We start from the raw sequence: 16,523 nt of genomic DNA, 5'->3' as shown, positions 1-16,523 counted from the left end.
AAAAATCCGTCCCAATGTGAAATGAAATGCAATAATGAAGCAAATCCAACTGCAACAATATACAGTAAAGCCCTAATCATTCATTCTTATAAACTACAATAATGAAAGCAAATACAAGTGATACCATTTGAAGTATGAACATCATCTTTATTTTCAACAAGACTCGGAAAAACTCGCACACAAGATGGCCCATAGGAATCAAGTCAACCCCAGAAAGCCATTTAAACGCGAAAAAAAAGCCAATAATGAATATATAGCATGTTCAGTTTCAGCTCTTCATAACATAAGGTTTCTTCTGTACATAGAGTATCCTCAACAAATTAATCCGACAACATCCAAGGCTTGCTCTCCTTATCTTTCATACTTGTTCATTTCCCTTCAAAATATTGTATTTGCAGAGAGGGCATGTTGCATTCATCTTAAGCCATTTCACAATACACGCTGAATGAAAATGGTGGTTGCAAGGGAGAGCATGGAGGTCCACCCCGTCTTCGTATGAGCTTAGACATATACAACATTCCTGCCAAAAAAAAGGATGATTAGAATAGCGTAGCTGTCGTCTGAAAGGGGTCACATTGAGTAAAGCAGCCACCAGAAAGGTATCAGATCGAGTTGCAACTTACTGCATCCTCAGGTAAGAGTATGAGCTCATTTGCAAAGTAACCACTACTTATTTCTACGGGGATCATTTTCCCTGCTCCCTTCTCACTGTCGTTTATAATCTGAAATCTATATTTTGGAAGGATGCTAAGATCTGCTTCTGATGCACCTTCCTGATCAATATAAGCCCAAGATAAGAAAATGCTATTAAGTACCACTACCAAGTTGTTCTATAAAATTTTCAGTAAGCATAAAATGTGTTTTCGGCTACCTGCTCCGTAACAGCATAAAGAATTGCAATGATGCATGGCAAGCAGCAGCAGAGAGCAATCCCAATTAAACAGGCCAAAACAACGCAAAAGATTGCAAAAAATACATCAAATGCCAGAAAAACCACTGCCAACCTGCAAATGTCACAAATTAAAGATCCGTATACACCATAGTAAACATGCCACAAACCTACGTTACCAGGAATAAGGGTTAATGTCGGATACAGGTATGCATCCAACGCATATGCTCTTTTTCTATAAACAATTTACAGATATTTGAAAAATCATATCCCATATCCATGCCCGATTATTGCAAGACAAATCTGCTTTAGAGAAAATACAGTCTGGAGAACATAGCCACAAAAAATAGAAGACAGGAAAAGACGATATTCTTTTTCGGAGTGTAAAAGTACTGTATTACATTTTCTTCTTTTTTTTTTTGGCTTAACTAAAACATCAACTTTCTTTTTGCAGCCAATTGAGAATCAGGGAAAGAAATTCTAAAGGTAACAGAATTATTGCGTTTCAAGGAGAACACCATAGATATTATATAAGAATGAGATGATAACTGGTGTAGAATGTTTCAATAACTTGGCTACTATAGGTAAAAACTCTTGTATGTATTTCTCTTTACTGTTGAGGTACAAATCATATGTTATTAACAAATATGCAATCCTAACAGAAGATTAAGGAGCTTGCAAAACAACAGGTTGGCCAACAACGTACCAATACAATCGTGGAGCGTTTTGCAGAAGGATATCACCACCAGAAACTACCCAATAGAAGCCAACCATCCACCAAAGAAATGATGCCATGGTATTCAATGATTCACACCGTTTAGTGACACTGCCCATTATATCATCAAATCAGTACAAGAATAATAACTTGATCATTCCAAGATACTGCTTCCACAACAGAAAATAAATGTAAATCTAGATGGACAATACAAAGAATCCACTCAAATGATAGCTTGGCACAGTCTCATTGTTTTGGTGAATTAGGTTGATCAGTAATCAAAATAGAAAACTATTATACTAAAATATAATGCCAGTAGATAAGTTGTTGTTTACAAGATAAGACACAGCAATCTCCCAAGCTTCTCCATCGCGCATAAAGGCGGAAAAAGTGTTTATCGTTATGTTTGAGTTACTCTACCATCATCCAAAGCTCAATGCTAAGTCCATTTGATAGATATTGGCAGTTTGACATTCACTTTTTTCAATGCTATGCCCTGACTTTGGTTCTTGTATTTGAACCAGGGACTCATTCCAATTTCAAAAAACGATGCAGCCTAATTCGTTGCCCAGCAGCATTCCCAAAGTTTAAACTTTAAACTTTAAACATTGCACTCACCGTGAAAGTGAAGACTAAAATGATAATGATAATTTAACCAATTATATTCGCAAACCATAAAAAAAGTGCCAAAATTAGAATAATTGATAACACCAAAACAAAGCCTTTCAATTCCTTCAAAATTGAAAGGCAAGATGATACTCAAACCCTAATCTAATTCATCCAAAAAAAAAGCAATAAAATGCCAAATTGACCCCAAACCCTAATCCAGTCTAATAAAAAAATATATGTAATACTTTCATCAAAATTCCAAGGTCAGAACATAATACTTCATGCACTAGAACAAATTCGATCCTAAAAGAAATCCTGAATATTCATCCAAGTTCAACTAAGGAACAAGAAACCACTAAAAAAATTCCAAAATTAAACAAAGAAAAACCCCAATCAAGATTTGTAGCTTAAAAACACACAAAAAAGCAAAATTATACAAAAAGAAACTGACCTTGATTCATTTGATCCTAAAAGATTCCTTACAATACCGTCTTCATCATCTTCACTATCATTAACATTCCCAGAAACTGCATCTCCACTCTCCTCGTCCCTAGCAGATGTTCTACTACTGTTCCTTCGCCTGTACTCCAACCACACTAAAACAACATGAACCAAGCACTGCAAAGCATACCCACAGATCCAGACTCTAATAGGAGTATTAGGTCTCTCGTCCGCCGTACAGATCAGCATAACCACCGCCACCGCCACGAACGCTGTATTCCACAGCATGTCCAGTGCCACCACCGGCTTCGAGTACCCCCAATCGGCCCTCCGCTCCTCCAACTCACGTGCCGCCGTCTCCCTCACCAGCATGGAAGCGCCACGCCGTCCCGTGGCTCGACCCAATAGTTGGGCAAGCGTGACACGGCGGGGCGCCGGGCCATCGGATTGACGAGGACGGAGGAGCGACGCGTGAGGATCAGACGCCGCTATAGATGCTTCGGATGAAGATGTGAAAGACATGAGAAACCAAAAAAAAGAGGGCGGGGGGGAAGGAGGAAGCAATCTCCAGAAAAGTCAGAAATAGAAAATAAACATAATTGAGGAATATTAGCAGAAATAAAAAGGTATTTCGGTTTGGATTGAAGTGTTTTCAGTTTTTAACACTGTATTCAATGTTGTTCTGTTTTCTCTTAATTCCTTCTCGCGCTTTATTTTATTATTAGTGTGTTTTCACTCCACTTTTTACCCAATCGCAACTCTAACCAATAATATTTATCTATTTTATTTTTTAAGACAAATTTTTACCTCTTTCCTACAAGGAGTGGGTAATTAAATTGGTTAACATTTGATTAAATAGAGTAAAAAAAAATAGAGTTGACGAATCATATTTTATAAGTTGAATTTAATTTTAAATTTTTTTGAGTCGAGTTTAAAAAATTTGAGTTGAATTATTCGAGTTTCTATACTAATTTTGTTATAATTATTTATATTATTATGGCAAGGGTTTGTTTCAATTTTTTTTACTTTCTTTTAACCATATAAGATATATATATGTATATATTATATTCTTTTCATATTATAATGTTATTTAATATATCAAATATGATCTAAAATTATAAAATATATTCATAATATTATATTTTAAGGAAAATATTTTGAGGGTAAAATATTGATGAGATTATAAAGGAGTCAATGAATTGATGAGAATAAAGAATTTGCAAACAATTGCAGTCAAAATACCAAATTGAGTAAAATACAAAGTTAATGGACTAAATAAAAAAGAGTGCATTTTTATTAAAAAAAAGTAAGAATTGAAATTACATAAGTATTATGTTATGGTATATAAGGATGTTGTTCAAATTTGGTAAAAAAGAACTTAAAATAAAGGATGAATTTAAGAGATAAGAAAATTATGAAAAATTAAGGGACTAAATTGAAAAATAGAAAATTTGTTATCAAAAAAAGAAATGAAAGTACATATGTATTCTATGATGGTTTAGGAGCATGTGGTTCAAATTTGGTAAAAATAGACTTAAAATGAAGGAGAAATTGAAGGAATGATGAAACTAGAGACTAAATCGTAAAACTGTCAAAATACTTAATCAAATTTTTAGTTTTTTGAGTAACTCGAAATTTCACAACTTCAACTCGACTCAAATTCGAAAACCGAATTGATAATTTGAATTGAATCGAATAACTCGAAATTGAAAAAATGATTTTTCGAGCTGAGTCGAGTTTTGCTCACCCCTAAATAACTATAGAGTCATCTCTTTGGGGCCTGAGCAAAACTAAAAAATTGATCCTTATAAAATGAAACTATATTTTATTACTTTCAACGATTAATTTAATATTATATTAATAAATCGTAGAAAATGATTAAACTAAAGGCCTAAATTATAAAAGGTGGGATTAAAATAATTAGGGGTCTTAATTATAAAAAAATTGAGATTAAAAAGATTAGGAGCTTCAATTATAAAGGTAGAAAGTTAGATTGAAAAAAATTAGGGACCTAAATTATAAAAGTAAAAAAGCGAGATTGAAAAAATAGGGCCTTAATTATAATGGTTAAAAGTGAGATTAAATAAAGATAGAAAGTGAGATTGAAAAAATCACGAGCCTCAATTATAAAGGTAAAAAGCGAGATTAAAAAATCAAGGTTCTCAATTATAAATGTAAAAAGTGGAATTGAAAAAATTAAAGATCTCAATTGTAAAAATAAAAAAAATATGATTACAAAAATTAAGAATCTTCGTATTTTTCTTACATATAAAAATTAATGAATAATCTTTTAAAAGTTAGTTTAAAATTAATAAATTTTATTGACTGAAACTATAAATAACGTGATCCGAATTTAACTAATAATTTCTCTTATTATAAACCGTTGTAATCCAAAGCAAATATGCGTTACTTGCCGTAGTATGCTTGGTTTATGAGAAAGGGATGATGGTATCCTTTACATGTGTCGAACAATATGCACTAAAAATCTGAGAAACGTCATATCATGAAGGTGCAAGTGTTTTAACGCTAAAATTAATTTTTTTAAATTATCCTTTTAAAAAAATCAATAACTTTTACTTAAACATTTTTTTTATTTTTTTAGTCTCTCAATGAAGTAAAATTTATTTATTTTTAAATAAAATTTTCATTTTAATTTTTTACAACATATCTTTTATACATTTTTTAAAATACCATGAAAAATCAACAATGGGTCATATAAATTGGCATTATTATATTAAAAATTCCCTTTAATTTTTTTTTGAGAAATAACCCCTATGTCAATTAGTTAGAAAAGTACCCCACAAATTGTCCACGTAGAATATATCAGTATTAAAAAGGCACCCAATCATTTCCTCATCATATTTGTGGGGACAAAGGCTGTGAGCAGTATTTGAGGCGTTTTTATCCAAAATAACCACTTAAATATATATTATTTACCTGTCAGATACAATTTCTCCAAATAATACTGATCTACTACCACTGGGTAGTAAAGCGTAGTTGACCAAACGCACCTTGCACAAGTAGATGAAAGGCGCAGATCATCAAGTGCGCCTTCCGTCCGAGTTGGTACCATAGGGGTATAAAGTACGGATCCTCAGGCGCGCCTTCGATGGGTGACACGTGCTGGAAGGCGTGAATAAAATTATTTCTTAAAATTATTGCCCCTTCAATTATTTACCTAGGCAAGCAATCAGCCACCCCCTATCCTATAAATATCGAACCACACACAAATCCAGCGATATTCTTCTTCTATCAATTTCTTTTATCAAGCTAAATATAAGTTTTTATAGTTTTTAGAAGGTAAAATTGGTTTTTACTATATTATATTTATTTCATATTGAATTGTTTGACCAAATTTTATAGTATTAATTATGTTTTATTTTTTTTGGTTGTAAAATAGAATGCGAGATCATATCTCTAGGCATTTTGTCGATACAATAACAATATTAAATTATGTTATTTAAATTATTGTGAATATTCTAATTTTTTTAGTATTAGTTTATATTTTAATTCGTATATTATAAATAATTAACGTCGCTTTTTGCATATATAAGACTCTCAATCTTTCAAGCTCTCAAACTCTCAAAATGAGGAGTATTTCAACTATTGTTTACTATGATGGACAAATTCGGGAAGATAGAACCATCATTGTCTTCGCATCAAATCATTATGTCAGCTTATCCTTCAAGACAAATATCACTCTTGAGGAGCTAATCATTAAAATTTTAAATAAGGTCTATGTTGGAAGTACTAGAAGAATGTCCTCACTTTAGTACAGATTTCCAACATCACTATTTTCGTTAACTTATACAGCGTTCGAACTCTCCAACGATAACGATGTTGCTAAGATGATTGATGCTCAAAATCAAAATTCAGACACTGCTACACAAATGTATGTCACATTTGTTGAAGTATTTGCGGTTTGTGGTATGTCATTATTCTCCCACTATGGGTTAGCTCAACAAGCTGATCAACCCAACTCAAGTAATGTGTAATGATTTTAACTCGTTAAAGGGAAATCCACATCTTGATATCATCTCATCAAGTTCAATGGGGAGACATCATCAGCAACTTGTTACTATCTCTACCGATATTCGACCACTATTGAAAGTAGGCGGAATACCTCCAAGATACTCCTCGTACAAGGAATGTCAATCACCACCCGCCACACTAAAAATAACAACCCCATCTACCAAAACTCCCAAATGTATGGAAACATCCAACAGCGTAATAGTGCACTCCCCACTCATAAATGGAATGTGTGTGTCTCTGGTCTCCACCTCTCAATCAGTGCAGAAATAAAGAGAAGTTCAAGGTTACAGTGCCCTTCATATCTCGCTATGTAACTGAATCCAGCCTCGGCTAAATACGGCCAGACACGATTCGACATCTCTAACTTAACTTTATGAATAAATGAATCTAATATATGTATATTCCCCTAATTAAATAAATATTATATAAATTAAAATATAAACTAATAGTAAAATAAATAAATAAATAAATAAAACATTCACAATAATTAAAATAGCACAATTTAAATTTATTATCGTATTGACAAAATGACTGGAGATATGGTTTCCATCTAAATGCAGCAACCCGCTTTTCATATTTTAACTGCAAAAAGTAATAAAAAAATTAGTACAATAAAATATAATAAAATAATAAACTATTAAATAATTATAATATAATAATAAAAGTTTTACATTATAAAAACAATAACATAACTTATTTAAAGCTTACTAGAATGATTGATAAAAGGAAGATGAGAATTTTTTTGGTGTGGTTTAAGGGTTGTATGATGGGGGTATTTAGGTGGAGAGGGGGAGGGGGACGGGTGGAATTAAAGGGGAGGGGACGGTTGGGCAGTATTAAAGGAGATATTTTGGGGAATAATGGAAGGCGTGGATCATTATTCGCGCCTTCCAGCAAGTGTCAAATTCCCATTGAAAGAGCGCCTGAAGATCCGCGCTTTACCCCGTGGCATCAGCTCGGACGGAAGGCGCACTTGATAATCCACGCCTTCCATCTACTATGCAAGACGAGCGTTTGGTAAACCGTGTTTTATTGCTAAAGGGTGCTAGATTAGTGATATTTAAAGAAACGATACCTGAGAGGTAAATAATATATATTTAGGTAATTTTTGGGTAAAAACATCAATATCCGTAATAAATAAATAATGAAATTGAAGAAATTTGATGAGTCTCATCAATTAGTGGTCTCACATGATACAATGTAATGCCTTCATCCTCACTTGATCTCTACTCAAGGTCTTCCCTATCAACCGCCTAAATCCATACCCTAACTCACACCACATTGCAATCTCCAACACGTAATATCTTGATTTACATGATAAACGAAAGATTTTATATTGTGTAATAAATTTATAAAATTTTTAAAAGATGAAAATAAATATCAACAAAAAATATAAATTATATATAAATTTAAATTTTTTAGAAAGCGATTGTCTCCGTCAAAAATTAATTGACAGATATTCTCACCAAAATACTTCCAAAAATTATTTTTTTGATAAAATGATATCTAAATTTGGTCTCTATAATATCTATTCCCCAGCTCGAGGGGAGCGTTAGGGGATAATAGAACAAAAATCCTCTACCCCTTTTTAGTACCTATGTGTGCCCCTCCAATAAAAGTTTGCCATGTGGCATATTTAATACTAAAAAAATAGTTTTTTTAATTTGTCCATTCTTTCCTTTTTGGCTAAACCTTTCTCTTTCAATTCACCATAATTGGATTTTCTCTCCAGATTTTACTGTTTTTTAAATATAAGCAACCTGCGAGTTATATAGCAGCGGAATTTATAGATAAATCTAATTGTTCAACAGTCGAAATAAGTTTAGAAATCACAGTTCCTTAATAATAACCTGTGAAAGAAGCAGGATCCTACTGCCAGCATCCTCCAATTCAACCTTAAAATTTTGACCACTTTTAACCTCAACACCTAGACCTGCCAAATTTAAGAAAAAGGGGGAGGGCGAGTTCATAGTAGAGCTAGAGATCTTCCTCCATGCAGTTCTAGGTTCAAAATCTTGTCTTAGCCTTCACCCATACACAGTTCTAAGTTCAAAATCTTGTCTTAGACATCACCCATACACGGATTTTAGTTTACATCTAGTCTACTACATTGTTTCCCCTTCCATAAAGACTGAAGTTTTATCGATTTTCCAATATCATATTTGTTGGGCGGATATGTGCGGAAAAGTTTTGATGTGAAGTTAATGGGATATGAGTCATAATAACATACAAATTTGGTGGGAGTCTTATTAATTTCAGGCGATTGTCTAGATTTGGCTGTGAACAGCTTCAAAAGTTAATGGTATGTGATTGCCAACATTATGTCATTTATTGCACATCATTGATTGACATATGGTGAAGTTATATAACGAATCTCTTAAGAGATGGTGCTTTCAAGTCAGATCCGTCTGATCGGAAATGGGTCTCATAATGGAGTTTAAAAAGAAAAAGACCCACAATGGTGAACAAGGCTTGTCTTTTTCTTTTTCTTTTCATTTGCATGTCATGGTTGTATGTTGGATTATATTATGAGGCTTTGCCTTGAGTGCTGATGGGACTATCTGCCAGCTGTTTTTGTTGAAGTGAGCACTGAATATAATTTTGTCCAGTGTTAAGAATGCACGAGTAGGATCGTGTGACGGGATGACTGACAGGCAAGTCGAAGTCAGTTGCCTTCACTTTATCTCGGTTCCTACGATGATCTACTGTGATTAACAATTCAGCTTATCAAAGGGAGATAGAAACCTTATGAAACTTGTTATTCCATATGTCCTTTTTAATAGGGACCATTATTATTACATAAATAAGAATCTTGTTCTAGAAAGGAAATAAACTAAAATAAAACCACAATCAAGAAATATTAATTAGAGATCAAAATCAGCTAAAATAAAACCACAATCCAGTGATTTCCCACTTCATTCATTCTCCAATGAAAATTTATCGCTTGCTTCTTCTTGTGGTTAGAATTTTATCAAGCCTACCGTAAGTAAGAGTTGTTATGCTTCTTTTTAGAAAACGCCAATGGCATGCATTTAGACAATGTTTAATATTTGAGAATTTACTGAATCCAGTGCCGGTGCTCTTCTAATAAAGGCTTGCTTTGTGTGGTGAGATTGAGAACAAATATCTTATCTTAGTTTTCTGTGTGGTTAGAGATGATCTTGCAGAAGCAGCTGTTGGGAAAGTTTCCAGCTGAAGTCTAAATTTTTACTGTAGGCAGTTGTACGTTTCGGGTCACAACGTGGGCATTACTCGAGAATGATTATGTGGTAATTAGTCTGCACTCTGCAGGAAAAATAAGATGTGTCACCGATAGATTCTATGTATTTATGTCCAAATACGATGGCATCTTGCCAGCATTATTGTGCAGACTGGTGTCAAACGATTTAATTTTCGCAAATCTAACCATGAAGTTCCGACCAAAGCTTCATCGGATCTCTGCCCTTCATGGTTTTGATTTTTCTTCTTCCTTGTTACGGGCAGTGGCAGATCCAAAACTATTTCTCAGTGTGGGCACCAGTGGCGGATCTAAAAAAATATTTGAGTGTGGACAAATATATGTTAACGGTACAAATTTTTAAATGAGGTAAACATAAATAAAATTTCAGAGTAAAAACCATCAATAAATGGGCTACTAATCGAAGAAAATTCAGATTTTTAGAGTGGGTACAATAAATTTCAGGGAGGACACCATTAATAAAATACGTGACTAATCGAAGAAAATCTAGATTTCAGGGTGGGCATGTGTCCACCCTCAACCATGAGTGCATCCGCCACTGGTGGGCACACATATGTTAACAACATAAAATTTTTAAATGAGATGGGTACAAATAAAATTTCAGGGTGGACATTGTCCATAAAATAAGTAACTAATCGAAGAAAACTCAAATTTCAAGATAGACACAATCAGTAAGATAAGTAATTAATTGAAGAAAATTAGGATTTCAAGGTCGACATGTACCCACCCTTACCAAGTTGTGGATCCGCGCCACTAGTTACCATATATGACAGCATGGGTGTAGGGTTTGGCTCTCAATTTTGATGTGTTGGGTTTATTTACTGGTTCATGGTAGGAAAAATGGCTATTGGAATGGGTTAAGCTATTGGATTTAGGCAAATGTGTGGGGGTGTGATGGAAGTTAGGTTGATGAAGGTAGGGGTGTAAACGAGCCGAGTCGAGCTCGAATATTGCTGAGCTCGACTTGACTCAAAAACTCTGAAATGGAACTCGACTCGAAAACTCGCGAGCTTGAAATTTTCAAGCTCGACTCAAACTCGAAATCCTAAACTAAAGCTCGTGAGCAGCTCGAAAAGGCTCGAAATGAAAAAAATTCTTAAACTTAACTCGATTGAAGCCTCAAACTCGAACCTGAACTTTAAATATATGAAAATCTTACTGTATTTAAAAAAAAATCAATACATAAATATTAATATTATTAATAATTTATTTAAAAATAATAATATCTTAATATATTATATTTTCGAGCTGCTCACGAGCTTTTCGAGTCGAATATCAAGTAGCTCGTTTCGGCTCGTTAATAACTCGAGTCGAGTCCATTAGATCCGAGTATTTATCGAGTATTGATCAAGTCGATCTCGAGTAGCTCGCGATCTGTCTCGTCTCATTTACAGCCCTAGATGAAGGTGAGGTTTAGGCTTGTGAACTTATGATGGTTTGGAGGATCTCATGTGAGCTGGTGGCTTTGGGGAGGAGATAAGGTGGTCTTAATGGGCAACGTCGTCTAAAAAAAACTAGAAATTTTGTGTTACTTTTTTAAATGAGACCCTTAAAATATTTTATAATAAAACGAAATTAAAAATTGAGGACCTTAAAATATTTTTTCATTAGGAATCATGATTTTAATGGGAGTTTTTAAGAAAAAAAATGATTACAATTCATTTATTATGAAGTTTTAAGAAGAAATGATTACAATTAATTTATTTTGGGTTTTTTAAGGAAGAATAATTACAATTCATTTATTGAGATGATAATAAAAAAACTAAAAGATATTTCTTTAAATCTTATCATGAAAATTAATAAAAGAATGATATCAATTTTTTTAAGGGGAAAAAAACTTTTTATTATCATTTTTTAAGGTGCGAGGCCCCTAAAATTTTGAGGTCCTATAATATATATTATCCTCTAAAATCTTATTAGAGTTGATACTAAAATTTTGTTTAATATTTTTTCGAGTCGAGTCAAGTTATTCGAGTTTCTGTCTAAATTTAATTATAAATATTTATAATAGTATGATACTATTTGATTTCAATTTAAACTAGTTTCCATAACTATAAACAATATATATATATATATATATATATATATATATATATATATTGAGTGACTCAACTCAAACATAAAAAATCAATCCACTAATTATTAAAAATTTTGAATTATTGAGTTCTATTAATAACTTTACTCGAATTTAAATTTTTATTGAGTTGAGTCAATTTAAATTGAGTTTAACTTATCGATTTTTTGAATTGAAGTTTGTTTGTCCCTACGAAATTTGATGTTTTAGAATTTTATAAAATCCATTTATAATTTTTATCAGATTAAAGAAAAACTTGAATTAAGAAAATTTCTTTTCAATAAAATTTAATTTAACGTAAATTTCTAAATTTTTTGTATATTTTTTAAATTTTTAGTGTATGGATTAAAGTGCTAAAATGTATACAATATATGGATGTCGATGATTTTTTTTTAAATAAAGCTTAAATTAAAATAGATAAATTATAAGTTTACTCACTGAATTTTATTTTCTCTCCTATTTCACTCACCGTATTTTTAATTTTTTCAATTTGTTCACTAAACATATATTAAACTTTTTTTTAATCATTTCACCATTAACTTTTTAACGGTATTATGACGTAAATTAAATAATTTTTTTTAATTTTTTAAAATAATTAAAAAATAATTAAAAAATCCTCCACTTTCTCCACTTTCGTTCTTTCTCCTTCCTCCTATTCTTCTCATTCTCTCTCTCTATCTCTCTTCAACTTGAAAAAATCCAGCAACAAAATCTTCCTTCCTTCTCTTAATTACCCTTTTTCCCCCAAAATCTTCTTTCCTTCTCTTGATTACCCTTTTTCCCCCAAAATCTTCCTTCCTTCCTTCTCTTGGATAATGGAACTATATTGAAAAGGCTAACCTAGGAGATGAAATCTTCCTTCTAATGATACTTTTTTTTGCCCAGAATCTTCCTTCTCATCTTATTTCTCAATCCCCCAAAGCTTCATTCCTTCAAAACACAAGAAGGAGAAGAATACATATGAAATGGAAAGGTTTGAGCTTGGAGTTGGGATTAAGTTCGGGATTAGGGTTCATTTTATTTTATTTCAACAGCAGCTTTGGTGGGTTTTAGCACCACTACTTTTTTGCTTTCATTATATTTTCCTTGCTCTGGTTCCTCTACTAATCTGAGGCTTTTCCTTTATTTTGCATGCCTTCTATCTTTTTCGCAGGATAAGGATATTTGAGATTTAGAATTTTGGTCTAAAAGAGAGGAGAAGAGTCCCAACGATGATTTGAGATCTGGAGTTTGGATTTGGGGTTGAAGTTTTTTTTCCCTTTATTTTTTATGTAACCATTCTCTACATTCAATTAATGTTTGGAAATGAAAGAGCAGAATCCATGGAGATCCATCTAAATTCCTAGAATTTTCAATTAGATAACAAATCCAATCCTATGGTCAGTTTTCTCCTTGCCATTCACCTCCACAGTGTTGTCAACCACTCTGATTCTTAAACTGATCAAACCCACGAACTGTACCAACAACCATCCGATTTGCATTCAGCTTGATTTGGACCTTCTTGTCCATGTAATTTTTGAGATCTGGAGGTTGCCCTGATCTGCTCATTTGAAGGGGTCAATTGGGGTTGAAGTTTTAAGATTGAGGTTTGATAATAAAAATTTAATAATTTTTTATTTTTCAAAATTGTAAATCTCATATAGCAGGTTTTATTATTAAAAATTATGTAAAAATGATCGAGTGACCAAAAAAATTCAATATTTAAAGTTTAGTGAGCAAATAAAAAAAATTAAAAGTGCGATGAGTAAAATAGTAAATAAAATAAATTTCAGCAAGTGTGTAATTTACCTTGTAACACTATCAACCCGCATTTGAACCAGATTCGAGTCCGATGTGTCACATTGACTTTTTAAAATGTTTTCTTTACAAATTGGTAAAAATTTAAATCCATAATTCAGGAAAATGAATAATTTTCATTAATTAAAACATTTGATTTTACAAAACCTATCAGAGCATATCCAATATAATTCTTTTAGTACATTTCAACTAAATATAACAAGGTACACATGATTCAAAATTCTTTTCTGATCTGAACTTCGTAAAGGATATGCTGACCTGTCTTGCTTCTCTTAACTTCTCTTCTCGCTTTCCGGAACCTATGTGTGAAACACTTACACGCTAAGTCGATGACTTAGTGAGGCATATAAAACTTATAATATAACTCTAACTTCTGACAATGCATTAACATGAAATATTATAATATCACATCAAATTATATACCAATTCATACATACTTATATATAATCACTTCCATTATTACCAATCTTATCATTAGTCCTTATACTGATATAATCTTATACATAACATTCATAATCACCATATCATACAATAACCAAGCAATACATAACATTACATAAATCATATAATCTATTTCATATTACAAATCACATATACATATTTCATACAATATCTTTGTTTAACCTCTTTATTAGCCCATGTACACATGTGAGAACTAAAAATATGCGAGTACATAGAGGTTGTGCACTAATGTTGTCACCACAACTCGTATAATTCCCACTAGGGACACTTAGAATTTGTCCCAAAGGACCACTATGTCCCGAAGGACCACTATATCTCGAAGAACCACATATCACATATGTCCCGAATGACCACTCCTTAAGAACCATATACATATTCCAATGGACCAAATAAGTGTACTGAAGTACCACATATATGTTCCAAAGGATTACATATATGTCCCGAAGGATCACGTAGAACCCTCGACTCTTGGCATGCCAACTATACCTCTATCTCTCCTTACACATAACATGGGCATTATATTTATACTTATCACATAGTTACTTGTTCATATCACATAGGCTCACAGCTTCTTATCATATCATTCATATCTTATGACTTATCTCTTGTGATCATGTAATCACATCATATATTTTCATATAACTCATTGTCATATAAATCACATATCACATATAGACAAATATATCACTTTCACATAACTTATATTAACTTTCCAAGTCATTTCATATTACTTGTCACATATATCATATCACATAACTTATCTTTTATACTCATATAATTACATGTTTTACTCCATTTCACACATAGTCTCATGATTTATTATCACATAACATGAATACATATAAATCATATAACATATACAATAACATATATCACATATACTCATATAAACACATGCTTATACTTATGAATTTATACATTCTAAGGTAGGAAATAGACTCGTCGCAAGTCTTATTTCCTCTAAACATTATATACTAACTAGTATGCACTCATCTGGCCTCACTTGATTTCCAAAACTACCTCTATGATTTTCTCTCTTTGAATCGAATCCTAACTCTGAGGTTGTTCTGGAATATGCTTACACTTGAGATCTACATAATAATACATTTATACACATATCAGCATTCCAATATCATGATTCTAATCCTTAATTTCTTAGACTAGAAGAAAGATTAAATTTCGTTTTCTACTTAAAGTAATATCGGTACTCCCTGTAGGGTATCGATATTTCCCTAGTTGAGGTATTAGTACCATGCCTAGGTATTGATACCCATTTTGCATTATGAAATTCTCGTTCAAAGATGGTATCGATACCATCCTTATAGTATCGGTACCCATTGGTATCGATACTGTTCTTCAGGTATCGATACCTCATGAATGCCTTCCTTATTTTTTCTCATGAAGTATCGGTACCTGATGAATAAGTATCGATACCCATAGCCCAGATTTTCCTTTTTAAGCCCCAAAATTACTCCATATCAAATTAAATCCTTCATATCTTAACCCTTTTATACTCTTAACTCACATATACATACCCAAACCAATTCCTATACATTTAATACCTCTTTATCTTCAAAATCCCATTTTCAAAATGGAAATCAAGAATCATACCAAATTTTCTATATGTTCTAATTTCAATTATATCACTTCATATCTCTTAATTCAACTATTGACAAGTCAAATTTAGCTTCCAATTCTACTTATCAACTCTTTTCTAAGATTTCATTTAAAAACTCCTAATATTTAATCTCTCCTAACTCCTTCATTCTTTGATTTAAAATTAACTTAAGCTTTTCTTAAGCTTAAGTATCATCTAAAGAACATAAACTAACTTAAAATTTAATGAAAAATCCCTTAACAAGGAACTCACCTTTTCCACTTAGCTTACACGCCGGAAGGAAGAAGAAGAAGAAAAAGAAGAGAACTCTGGAAACTTAACTTTGCTTCCCTAATTCCACGTGGTTAATTCCTTTATAAAGGAATAATAAAAATCTTTCTTATGAAATGATTATTATACCCTTACTTTATTAAATATTTACTGAACAATCATTCACTAAATATTCCCAATTTAGTCCCTAAACTTTTTAATCTTTCAAAATCAGACCTCAAAGTTTCAAAACTTCTATTTTGGTCACTAGCCCTGATTTTAGGATGTTACAAATCTTCCCTCCTTTAAGAAAATTTGTCCTTGAATTTTCACTACATACATCGATAAGACATATCTTCTAATGTTTTCATATTGTTTCATTCCCTTAATATTTCCCGC

General features: G+C 32.2%; 1 protein-coding gene and 1 long non-coding RNA gene across 2 annotated transcripts; one reads left to right on the top strand and one right to left on the bottom strand.

The window, feature by feature from the left end:
* Positions 1-345: 345 nt before the first annotated feature.
* On the bottom strand, positions 346-16,167 carry LOC120178807 (E3 ubiquitin protein ligase RIE1-like). The gene is made up of 6 exons (XM_039184589.1): positions 16,156-16,167; positions 2,665-3,191; positions 1,596-1,715; positions 872-1,004; positions 624-773; positions 346-520 (listed from the first exon to the last, which is right to left on the bottom strand). The coding sequence occupies exons 2-6, from the start codon at positions 3,174-3,176 to the stop codon at positions 359-361; spliced, it is 1,077 nt and encodes a 358-aa protein (XP_039040520.1). The 5' UTR covers positions 3,177-3,191; positions 16,156-16,167; the 3' UTR covers positions 346-358.
* Positions 516-946, top strand: LOC120178808. The gene is made up of 2 exons (XR_005521548.1): positions 516-634; positions 886-946. It is a non-coding gene; the product is annotated as an uncharacterized LOC120178808 (long non-coding RNA).
* Positions 16,168-16,523: the final 356 nt, after the last annotated feature.

The sequence above is a fragment of the Hibiscus syriacus genome, unplaced genomic scaffold (genome assembly GCF_006381635.1).
Source record: "Hibiscus syriacus cultivar Baekdansim isolate YM2019G1 unplaced genomic scaffold, ASM638163v2 tig00112383_pilon, whole genome shotgun sequence".
In the NCBI taxonomy this organism is placed as follows: domain Eukaryota; kingdom Viridiplantae; phylum Streptophyta; class Magnoliopsida; order Malvales; family Malvaceae; genus Hibiscus; species Hibiscus syriacus.
This window is presented reverse-complemented; position numbering and strand designations above follow the sequence as displayed.